Here is a 12206-nt window from a genome sequence, read left to right on the forward strand (position 1 = left end):
ATAGCTCTTCTACAAGAAAGCCCTTACTTTAATACATTGATCATGTTTTCCTGAACTTTCTTTTCTCTAGGATAAGCATCCAGTTTCTTCAAGTGATCTTTAAACAGCATAAACTAAAAGCTCATTGTCAGGGAAACCTAGATTCTAGGTTGTCATCCTTCAGAGAGATACATACTCCAGATTCACTGGGCTCTTCTTAATCTGTATCACCAAAATTGAATGCAATACCCAGTCAAGGTCTAATAAGGGCAGCCCACTGTAGAGATAATCACCTTATTTTTGGAAGCTATAAAGCTTTTCAATGCAACCCAATATCACATTAGCATTTCTGGGGTGCCACATACATTATTGATTCATACTAACTTTGTGGAATAATGGATAGAGCACTAGACCTAGAATCTGTAAGACCTAAATTCAAATTTGACCTTAAATATTTACTCTGTGACCCTGGGCAAGTCACTTAACTTGTGTATGTCTCAGTTTTCTTGACTGTAAAAATGAGGATAATAATAGCGCTTAGCTCATAGGGTTGTTGTGAGGATTAAATGAGATAATATTTTTTAAAGTGTTTAGTACAGGCCCTGGCACATAGTAGGCAGGAAAACGAAAAATGACTGTCTATAAATGACTCCATCTTAAATTTGTAAAGTTGATTTTTAACACGCATTATCGAATTTCATTAAATTTCCCCTTATCAGACGCAGCCTAATGTTCTAACCTGTTAAGGTATTTTTGGATCCTCTCATTCAATAAAAACAGTTATGTTCCTCCCAGCCTTATGTCACCTGCAAATTTGATAAGTATTCCATTTCACTGGTGACCTCCTTCTAAGAAACATTAGATAATTAATAATTGCTCTATGGGTCTGGTCATTTAACCAGTTCTAAATGCATCTAGCTATATTACTGTGGAGCCTACACCTCTCCATTTTTCCACAATAAAAGCATGAGCAACTTGGAAATTTCATCGTATGTATTGCTAAAATCTCTTTAAAATAAATCTACATTATTTCCCCTGATTTACTAGGTTAGTAACCCTGTCAAAAATGGAAATAAGATTAGCCTGACATGACATATCCTTGATGAAGCCATACTGGCTCTCTGTGGTCAACACTTCTCTATATAGTCGTTAACGATCTTGTTCTAAACATTCTAAAATGTTTCTGAGAGCTCATTGCCCTATATTGTGCAGGTCTTAGTCTCTTCCCTATTTTGAAATGGTACAGTATTTAGTCAACTCCAATCCTTCTTTGCCTCTCCTATTATCCGCAATCTAGGATTAGGAACAAGATCTGTGACAATGTCTGCTAGTTAGTTCCTTATGTAAAGATGCCATCCCTCTAGGTGAGATAGCTTGAACTCACTCTTCATCTCTACTTACTAGCTTTAGGCTACTTTTGTGCAGTCCTTTGTATGTCAAAGGTCACTCTTCTTGGCAGGGAAAATACAAGGAAAAAATAAACTATGCAGCTTTCCCTTGTCTCTGTGATTAGTTATGACTGACTGTATAATCTACCACAAGTTACATTCTATTATTTCTCCTCTTTTCTCTAATACAGTTCCAAAAACTCTTTTTTGTCGACCTTACCTATCTTTAGCAATCTAATCTTATTCTGAACTGTCACTATTCTTATAATACCATGCCCTATGTTTTTATTCATTCTGTTAGTTGCCCTTTTTTCCACGCAATTTAAAAAATCTAAAATGGTTGATGAGTTAGTTCACATCAACATTAGTCTATTCAGAAAACTTCCCTCCTTCTGTTTTACCAGAATTGTCCCACTTTTTCATCAAGATTCCCTTTGTAAAAGCTTTCCATCCCTCCTGGCATGACTTCTTTAGATGACCAATTTTAAAAATAATGACAACAGATAACATTTATATAACCCCCAGTATTTGCTAAGTGATGCATATATGTTATCTCCTCTAAGCCTAAGAAAAACTCAGTGAAGTAGACCATTACAGTTATCATTATCCCCATTTTACAGGTAAGGAAATTTAAGGTTTAGATGGATAAAGTGACTTTCTCACAGTCATACTCAATGGTATCACCAGGTATTAATGACAGTAGCTCCCTTGGGAATCATAACAGATTGACTAGAAAGCATCAGTAATTCTGCCAATGAGGTTCTTAAGGAGTTGGTATGGCATAATCTAATCACTCACTGTGTTCCTGTTTGCATGAAAGGAACATATGGTGAAGGCTTCTCCTTTTTTATCAGATTTGCTTTATTTAGAAAAGGTCTTTGTAGGACTTGCCAAACTATAATATCCATCTTCACATGAATATATCTTACCATGCCTGGAATGGCCTTCTTCCCACATCCTCCTCTTGGCCAGCTGAGATATTAACCACCCATCAAGCCCCAGATATAATGCAATCTCCATTAAGAAGATTTTCCTCCTTTCCCAAGTTTGAGTCTTTTTTCATCTTACATCCTTTATATCTTTATATTCCTCTTAAACATGTATCATATTCCAACTTGCGCTGCATTTATCACTCTTCCTGTCCTATTTGTCTCTCTAAATTATAAGATCCTTAAAGCTATAGATCATGCTTTATTTATTTTGTATGCACCACTGCCTAGCCCAATTTACAACATTTATCAAATACTTATAACTATTTATATCAATAGATATTTTCTATCTAAGAAATTATCTAACCTTCAACTATTCTGTACTTATATTTTGTACCATAAATTTTGTTGGATAATGATAATATGGCACTAGAAGGAACCTGAGACATCATCTAGTCCTGCTTCCTCATTGTACAAAAGAGGAAACTGAGGACCAGAGAAAGTGACTTAGCCATTATCACACAGTTACTAAGTGGCAGAGCTAGAGTCTAACACTAAATCTTTTTGACTATGAAAAAAATGTCTGGAAGACAGAAAACAAATTAGTCAGTGAGTTCAGATTTCTGCTTCCCAGAATTCCAATCTGCATCCAAGAGCCTAAAAATATGGCACAGATGGCCAGAATCAGAAGCCACCATCACTTTTTCCTCCATTTCTCACATCCAAACCTTCACAGTTGGAAGACCATTTGTCAAGACCTACCACCTGGGAGAGCAACTAATCAAGCATTCCCAAGGCAGGTGTCAGTGCTATTTATTCCAAACACTCCTCTATACATAACTTCCTCCCCACAAACTCTTAGTAACCTTCTGTCTGCATACATGAAACTTTATTCAAATATAATATAGTAAAGGAATTTATAAACATTGGGAGGGAAAAATTTTCAAACTTGTAGAAGGTTTTGTATGCCAAATGAAAGATTTTATATTTGATCATGAAAATGATAGGAAGCAACAGGAGTTTATGGAATAGGAAGGGGGGAAAGGGAAGTGATGACATTGTTGGATTTGGTAGTAGTATGGTTATCCACTTATCGTCCTCAAAGGATGAAGTGCTTTTGAGCTGGAGGAGATGTTTAAGATGATCTGATGCAACTTCCTCATTTTGTAGAATTAAAGTAAATTTAATTCAGGGAAGTAAAGTGACTTGCTAAAGAAAGTATAGACAGAATTTAAACATATCCTCATATAAATTTTTTAAAAGTTAAAACTAAGTGTACTTCCTATAATAACAGTAAACCACTCTAGGTTTGTGTTTTTCTCTGTCCCTTAACCATATGACAATGGACAAGTAACTTATCTTTTCTGAATCCCAGTTTCATTATCTTTAAAATGGAAAAAAAATATTCTCATAATCATCATATCATGGATTTAGAACTGAAAGTACCTCAGAGATCACCTACTCAAGCTCCTCATTTTACCCTTGAAGACCCTGAGTTCCCAAAAGGATAAATAGCTTGACCAAGGTCACAAAGGTAGCATGAAGCACAAATGGAATTCAAACTCAGATCCTCTGACTCCAGTATTATATGCTGGCCTCACTATCTACCTCACAGGATTGTAAAGATTAAAATTCTACATGAATATTATTTATCATTGTTATTACATAATTATTTTTATATTAATGAAGAGTCCCATGGGAAAACAGACATTCATTTTCCACTTTTTTTTAATATGAATAGTCAAATGAGCCTCATCTGGATGATTATGAATCTGTAATGATAAGGGACTTTATGAAATCAGTAATTTCACAAATGATAGCCTCTAAAGAACATCACCATCTTTAAGAAATCCCTCTTTGCTTTGGACTCTGTGCTGGGTCTCCTCCATAACAGACAAACACCTTTGGTTAAAATACATCTTCCTACCTTAATCTTTACCTTATAATAATAAGCAAAGGATTTTTGAACAACAAAGTTATCTCTTCTACTTCATCTTTCAAGGTATTTTCTATGATTTTGACATATATAGAGACAACTTATAGAGCTTGTCCTGGGTTGAATGGAAAGATGAGGAGAGCAGGCTTTAGAAAATGGGAAGGTTCTTTTAATAACTTTTGGAACAAAAGTCCTCTTTTAAAAAAAAATCTTAACTTCCATCTTAATATCAGTTCTAAGACAGATGAGCAACAAAGGCTGGGCAATCAGGGTTAACTGACTTGTGCAAGGTTGCACAGCTAGGACATGTCTGAACCCAGGTCCTCCAAACTATTGGCTTAGTACTCTCTCCACTGTCCTATCTAGCTGCCACCAAATGGCTATTCTTTAACATCAATATTCTGGTGATGATGTATGGCTTAACCAAGGATAATGGAGAACAACCTGATGAGTTTGGTCAAGGTAAAACAAATTGCAAAGCAGAAATTGTGGTGGAGCAATGAGGTGAAAGATATAATAGAAATGTTTAACAGAAGAGGGGGGGGAAAAGATAGTCTAGTTACATGGTAAGACCAATAAACCACTGGTGGATAGTCTATGTTCATCAGAAATGTGCTCCTCCTGCTATCAATGTACTATGAGGAGAATTTGAGCAAGGCCCCCTGAATATTGATTAATTCCTTTCTGTCAAATTTATGAAGACAGACAATTTCTATCTAGCACAGTGTCTAGCAACATAACAGACATTTAATAAATGCTTGTGAATTGAACTGAATGAAATAAAATGGGAAAAAGAGACTTACCATCATTGAGATCTTGAAGAAGATTCTCTTGACAGGAGAAATCTAATTTCACTTTGATATTTACAGTGAATGTTGCTGTCTTTCCTGGTTGTAAGGGAAACTGAGCAAGTGTTTCTTCCAGTTTCCAACTTAAAAAGTCACCATACAGCTTTTCTAAAAAAGTAAAAAGCATACAATAATTTTAGGAAGGAGATGTGTCACTGTCTAACAATAACCAAGTAAAATTAAAGGTATTTTATGTACAGAGAAGTAACCTTCTCTGAACAATAATTTACTAAGCATCATATAATTTGGGGGGACTATGCTGGGCACTAGAGATACAAAGATGAAGTATGATACAGAGGTACTACCTTTCATAAATTTATGATCATTTCAGAAGAAAAATTAAAATGTGACAATCCCAAAGAACTTGGAAATAGAGATGATACCCAAAAGAACTTAGAAGAGAACGAGGACCACTAAATGAGCATTAAGGGGAAGCAAACAAATAATCTAAGAAAAAATATAGCAAAAAGGGAAATTCACATTCAATAATGGAATGTGCTACTTCCTTATGAAATGAGTCATCATTGGAGATCTTTAGGAAGATACTAGAGAAAATATGACTTAAGGGGAAAACAAAAGTTGTCAAAGTATTTGAAGGTCCATCAACTAGAAGAGGGATTTGAATTTTTCCATTTGCACCCACAAGTCAGTACTAGTAGCAATGGGTAAAAGATGGAAAAAGGTAAATTTAAGTTTGAGGAAGGAAGAAACTTCCTAACAAAAAGAGTCATTCAAAAGAGGAATAGATAGCCTTGAGAGGAAGTAGGGTCCCCCTCATTGGAGGTTTCTAAGAAAGGGTTGTATGACCAACCACTTCTTAGGGACATTTTTAGAAGGGATTCTTATTAAGCTAAACTAAATAGCCACTAAAGTCCTTTTAAACTCAAAAAGTCTGTGATTCCATAACTCCTTATAAATATTGTGATAGTAATTAATATTCTTATATGGGATAGTAGAAAAAAAAACATCTAAGATCCTTTCCATTTCTGAGATGCTATGATTTTTAGAAATGGAATGAGCTACTTAATCTATAACTAAATGTCTTCAAGTTTCAGATGTAGGCTTTGCATAAGAAAAAAGATTTAAAACAAATATTTCCAAGCTCCTTCTTGAGGTAGTGAATTTCAACATTAGTGAAGATATTCAAGAAGAATTTGGATGTTGTAGAAAAAGGATTCATGGTTTAGATAAAAACGGAGATAGATTTTGTGATCCATTCTGGTTCTAAAAACTAATCAATTTTCTTTTATTCCAGAGTCAGTAGAGGCCTTAGGAATAGTCAAGGCATATTCCTCATTTCAGAGATAAGAAAACTTCAAAGAGATGAAGTCATGTGACAAAGATCAGTCAGTCTATGGGGAACTAGGGTAGGTAGAGATGTTTCTTGGCATCTAATCCACCATCTTCTCCATATATTGAAGAAATAAGATATTCTATGTTCACAAAATAAAAGATAGTCTATTTTCAAATGAATGACTCACTCATCAAAACAGATCTGTATATTAGAATGTTACTAAGAAAAGTTGCAAAAACCATTCATTTGAGGAAATCTACCACACATGATATGGCTAAGCAAAAGAGAATCCATTTTAAAGACTAATTTCTTGAATAATGCTATTGAAAACATAAGACAATATCACATCTTAAATTATTGCAATTAAAAAGGAGTTTCAGACAAAAACTAGGTTCAGATCAACATATTATATACCACAATAAAAACAAACATCTTATTAAAGATCATATCACTGCAAGTTTTTAAAAATCAGAACATGTTTCTGCTAGGGAATGAATTAGTAAACTAAAAAAAAGGGGGGATAACGGTAACCATTAAAGATAAAATAGATACTTTGAATTACATGAAATTGAAAAGCTGTAAGTACAGGATACTGCATGAAATCTTAGATGTTCAATGTGTTAGCTAATTTACTCAAACTGTTCTCTCCCTCCCTCATTCTCTCTCCTTTTCCCTGTCCTCTCTCCCCCCGAGGAAATAAGAAACCATATATTGAGAAATTTAGGTGATAATTAAAAAGGTATAAGCATTTTTAAAAGCAGGCTAGCAACTGAGTTAGGGTTTGAAGATTCTGAGTCAAAGAATAAAAAGGAGATTATCTCTTTCATTCCTTTATTCAACAAACATTTATGAATTAACTATAATGTGCACAACACCATGTTAAGTATTTGAGGAGGCATACAATTTTGATAAAATAAAGTTCCAGTAGACAAATAACTATGCTACAAATCATTTCATAAAAATCTAAGATACAGATAGTGCTACCTGAGCTCCAAGAAAGGGAAGATCTTTACCAAATGGGAAGGGGGAATGGGAAAAGGGGGATAGAAACTCATGAAAGAGGAGGCAAGTGGTAGGAATTCAATATATAATGTGGAGGAAGATATTGAAGGCAAAGGGAACAGCCTGAATGTTGAATGGAAGCAAGAATCAATCAATAAGAATATATAAAGTACTTGTCGTGCTAAGGGCTGGCAGCACAAAGAAAAAGTGAAAACAGCTTACTATTCTCAAAGAAGCTTGCATTCCAACAGGGAAGACAGCATGGACATGAACCAGTATATACAAGATACATAGAGTATATACTAGATAATCTTATAAGAAAAGGCATAATGAAATGAGAGAAACAAGAAAAGCCTCCTGACGGGAGTCTTGAAGGAAGGTAAGGATTCAAAGAAGCAGAGGTGAGAAAGGAGAACACTATATTCAGCCACTGAGCAAATATTTGCTATACTGGGTATCTTCCAGGAGGTCACAGAAAGAGGAAACAGCAGGAGGAAAAGGGAAGAGCATTCTAAGGATAGAGGGCTATCAAAATAAAGGCACAGATTTGGGAGATAGTGGGGGGGGGGCAGGGAGCTGAGGGGGACAGGAATCCTCCACTCCAGCTACTTAAGCTTCTCAAGCTACAAGTCTGCAGAGTGGGCAAGAGGTAATAAGATCTTGTACTATAGTACTACCATCTGAATGGTCGATTGTTGTCCTTTGTACCTAAAGAGGATCAAAATGAAATCACTAGTGATATCTTTTTATCCTCATAAATTGAATTTAAGTGAGAGAGAGTTGCACAAAGTTGTCAGCCTCACTCTCCCTTCCAGAATCATTGAAGTCCAGTGGCAAGATAAAAGTCAAGATGACTAGTGATGATGTGGGATGTAGTAGATGATCTTGGCTTCTCTGATGTCTAACCAAGCTCTAAAGCACTCCACTGCATCCATTTCAGTCACTTTCATGGCCAATGAAATAAATTGTTCTCATCTACCCATTCTGCCAGTGGATTTGATGCCTATTGGTTACCTTCAACCTGGTCTGGCCCACCTGCCAAGATGGTTTGCCTGGGTGTGGCCAATGCACATTCCACAGTTAAGAGTGGCAGAAGACACCAAAGGAGAAAAGCAGCCCTGAAATGGGCTCAGCAAGCCCTTTACCAGAGGTATTTGCCTTCCCTGAATGCCCCATGTTTACATATGAATAGAAAGAACTGGAAGAATGTGAGAAATGTTGTTGGTGATAAATAAATAAGATTTGCAACTAACTGGATAGATGAAGGAGGATGAGGGGTTCAGGATAGTTTGAGGTTACTAATTTGGGTCCTTAGAATAATGGTGAAGCCCTCAAAAGAAATATGGAAGTCCTGAAGAGAAGGTTGTGGGGAATGAGGGGGAATAAATTAATTCTATTTTAAACGTATTTAGTTTAGGATGTCTACAGGGAATTCTAGATATATGGACATGGGAATCATCTGTATAGGAATGATAACTGAACCCACAAAAGCTAATGAGGTCACTAAGAGAGAGCATAGGAAGGGAAGAGAAGAGGTCCAGGGAGAGAACCTTGAAGTCAACATTTTTGGGGAGTAGAATATGGACAAATATCCAGTAAAGGAGACTGAGGAAGAACAGTAAGACAGATAATATGGAAACCAAGAGAGAGAAGTCAGAAAAGAGCAAATATCTCTAAGTAAAGGGTAGTCAATAGTGTCAACAAGTAAGGCAAAAAAAGATGAGGACTGAGGAAAGGTTCCCAGGTTTTACAACTAAATGATCTTTGGTAACTTTCAAGAAAGCACTCTTCATTGACTAAGAAAGTAAGAAGCCAGATTATGAGGGACTGAGAAATAACAGAGAAGTTTAGGTATCTCTTATAGACAATGGCTTTGAAATTTATCTTTGAAAAGGAGGAGGAACAGCATCGATTCTAGCATGTAGAAAGGTACTTAATAAACACTTGGTTGACTGACAAAATCTTGTCTAGTAAAGGCTGAAGGAGATAATGACTGTTTTTAGGCAGCAAGAAATGAAATAGTCACTGGGGGGGGGGGCTAAAAATTAGGGAGAAGGGATGGAATTATTGTGTAAGTGATTTGGCTGAGAAAATAAGAGGGAATGGATACATGTGGAGAGGTTGGCCTACCTCTTTATCAGACTCCAGAGGTTCTTAATATGACAGTTTCCTAACCCCACATTCTATTTATTTAGCCTTAAGCAGATTCCAGTTTGTCAATACCAAGAACATGACACAATATCAATACGGCCTGGCCAGGGCAGAGCACAAGAGAACTGGTTTTTTCCCCAAAAAATATGGAAGCTATATATCAGTTGATAAAATTTGCATTTCCTTTTAAAAAAATTCTTGATATGCTGCTGGCTCACGTCAAGTCTGTTGGCAATCATCCTTAGATCTTTTTCACATCGACTTTGTTTAAGCTAGGCTTCAATAATCTTGTACCAGAGCAACTAGTTTTTTAATTCATATTTTATTATGATAATGATCATTCAAATTTATACAGTGTTACATTTTTAAAGTATTCTGCCTTGAATATAGAAACTCCTTGAATAAGGCTTGTTTCATTTCTTGTGTATCCACATCTACTAGTATGTTGCCTGACGCATAGCAGGTGCTTAATAAATGTTTGTTGATCAGTTCCCCATACATCCCATCAAGTAAATACAATGGTTATAATATCCATTTTACAGGTGAAAAAATTGAGGCCTAGAAAAGCTATGTGATTTTTCGAAGGTCACAGTCTTATAAAACTATCATTCTTTTGATCACACCAAGTTGCCTTTCAGGGTTACATATGCAACTAAATGGATTATACTTTTTCATATGCACGTTCCATTTATCTTGTTACATTTTAATCAAGTCAAGTGTTAGAGGCTAAATCTTTTCTACAATTATTTACTATAGGCACTAGGCTTCATGAACTACTTCTTAGTGCTTTCAAAGTGAAACAGAATTCTACAGTGGGAACACTGGTCTTAGAGTCCAAGATTTTAGTTCAAATCCAAGCTCTGCTAAACTATGCCTAATTATGAACAAATCACTTCATATATCTCAGGTTCAGTTTCTTATCCTGTAAAGGGAGACTGATGAAATTTGTATCATCCAGTTCTAAGATTTGTAAATCTTAAAGCATATTAGATATGTAAAGAATTATTTCTCCTGTATTTGCCAATTTAACAGTAAAAATTGTGAACATATAACATTACCTCTAATCTAATGAAATACAGCTTTTCCCTCTACTACCCAATCACTAAACAAGTTAATGCAACATTGAGATAAGTGGATGTCAGACTACATGAGCTCAGAACATAAAAATGTTTGGACAGTCATCCCTGGGAGTTCTGCCTTCCCCAGAAAGAGTGGAAGTACATACTGGGTTTGGTTTTTCTAAACTACCTAACCATCTGTTAGGTTAATACTAGTCAAGCCTTATCATGAAGCACTGATGCCAAGAAGCTGGCTTAGACCAGAGCACAGCAAAGGTTCCCTCTGACACAAAACTCTTCCCACTGAGCTATTTCTGCTAACACTGGCACTATATAGTTGCTTACATTTAATTAATAAGTATTTGGTCATTCATGAATGGCTTTTCTATATACATACAGACAACTCCATGGACAAATAGGAAGATGGGAGATGGGGAAGAATATTAAAGGAAGAAAAACTTTTGGGAATTTCTCCAGCTGCCATCAAGAAACATTCATTGTATATGGCATCAAGTGAAGGAACTATTAAGTATAGTTCGAAGAGCAATAGACAGTGATTCAAGAGGATATTAGTTCTGTCCCTAACAATATGTGTGATTTTAAGATAGTCACTTAACTCCTATGGCCACAGTTTTCCCAGCAGTAAAATGAAGGTATTAAATGTAATAGTACTTAAGGTCCAATTCAAATTTAAACCTATTCATATCAGTAAGAACTCACATTTGCAAAGTATTTGTAATCCTTAAACTGTTTTCCTCACAAACCTATTAGATATGACAAGTGTCTTCCCCAGAAGCTGGTGACTCAGTGGACAGTGTTGCATGGAGCCAGGAAGACTTTAGTTCAAATCCAGCCTCAAACAGTGACTAGTTGTTTAACCTTGGGCAAGTCACTTAACCTCTGTTTGCCTCGATTTCCTCAACTATAAAATAAAGATAATGATGGCACCTACCTCCCAGAGTTGTTATAAGGACCAGATGAGTTAATATTTATAAGGGGTTTAGAGCAGTGCCTGGTACATAGTAGGTGCTTAATAAATTCTTATTTCCTTCCTTCTCATTTGACAGTGGAGGAATTTGAGGTTAGGTGACTTGCTTTTTTTTAGAGGTAGAATTTGAACATGCTTCTCTCCTGACTCTAAATTCAGTAGAAAATATCCAGTGCATCACATTCCTCCCTATGGTATAGTCATAGGTAGTAAATTTCATTACATTTCAAAAGCAAAAGTTATAATATCTATAATTTCCATTCCCAATGTTACTATTATTTTTAAAAATGCTCTCAGGAGAATATTCATTAGAATGTTCCAGTGGCTATAAGCCAATATGCATCTGCCTAAGAAATTCAGTCTTCACCAAGTAAATATTTTTTTTTTCATTTTATCTAAAGATTCTGAAATGGAATGTGATTGGTCTTTTCACTGACTTACCTTACCTTGATCTTCTCTTGGCCTTTGAAAAATTTAAGTTAATTCAATTACATTAAAAAATTTAAGTGCCTAAGATACACAAAGCATTTATCTGAAATAAACTCATAACATTAACAATTATAAAAGAATCGATCTCCACTGAAAGGAAAAATGAGGTTGAACAGAAATATATCATAAGAAATCTACATATCT

The 12206-nt window shown here is 35.5% G+C and overlaps 1 protein-coding gene across 1 annotated transcript in view; it reads right to left on the reverse strand.

The window, feature by feature from the left end:
* TRAPPC9 (trafficking protein particle complex subunit 9) overlaps window positions 1-12206 on the reverse strand; it is a 1005189-nt gene that overhangs the window by 717096 nt on the left and 275887 nt on the right. The window contains exon 17 of the mRNA XM_044684475.1: window positions 5036-5188. Coding sequence (XP_044540410.1) covers window positions 5036-5188 — 153 coding nt within the window. The remainder of the gene's footprint in view (window positions 1-5035; window positions 5189-12206) is intronic.

This window comes from Gracilinanus agilis, chromosome 1, assembly GCF_016433145.1.
Source record: "Gracilinanus agilis isolate LMUSP501 chromosome 1, AgileGrace, whole genome shotgun sequence".
NCBI lineage: Eukaryota > Metazoa > Chordata > Mammalia > Didelphimorphia > Didelphidae > Gracilinanus > Gracilinanus agilis.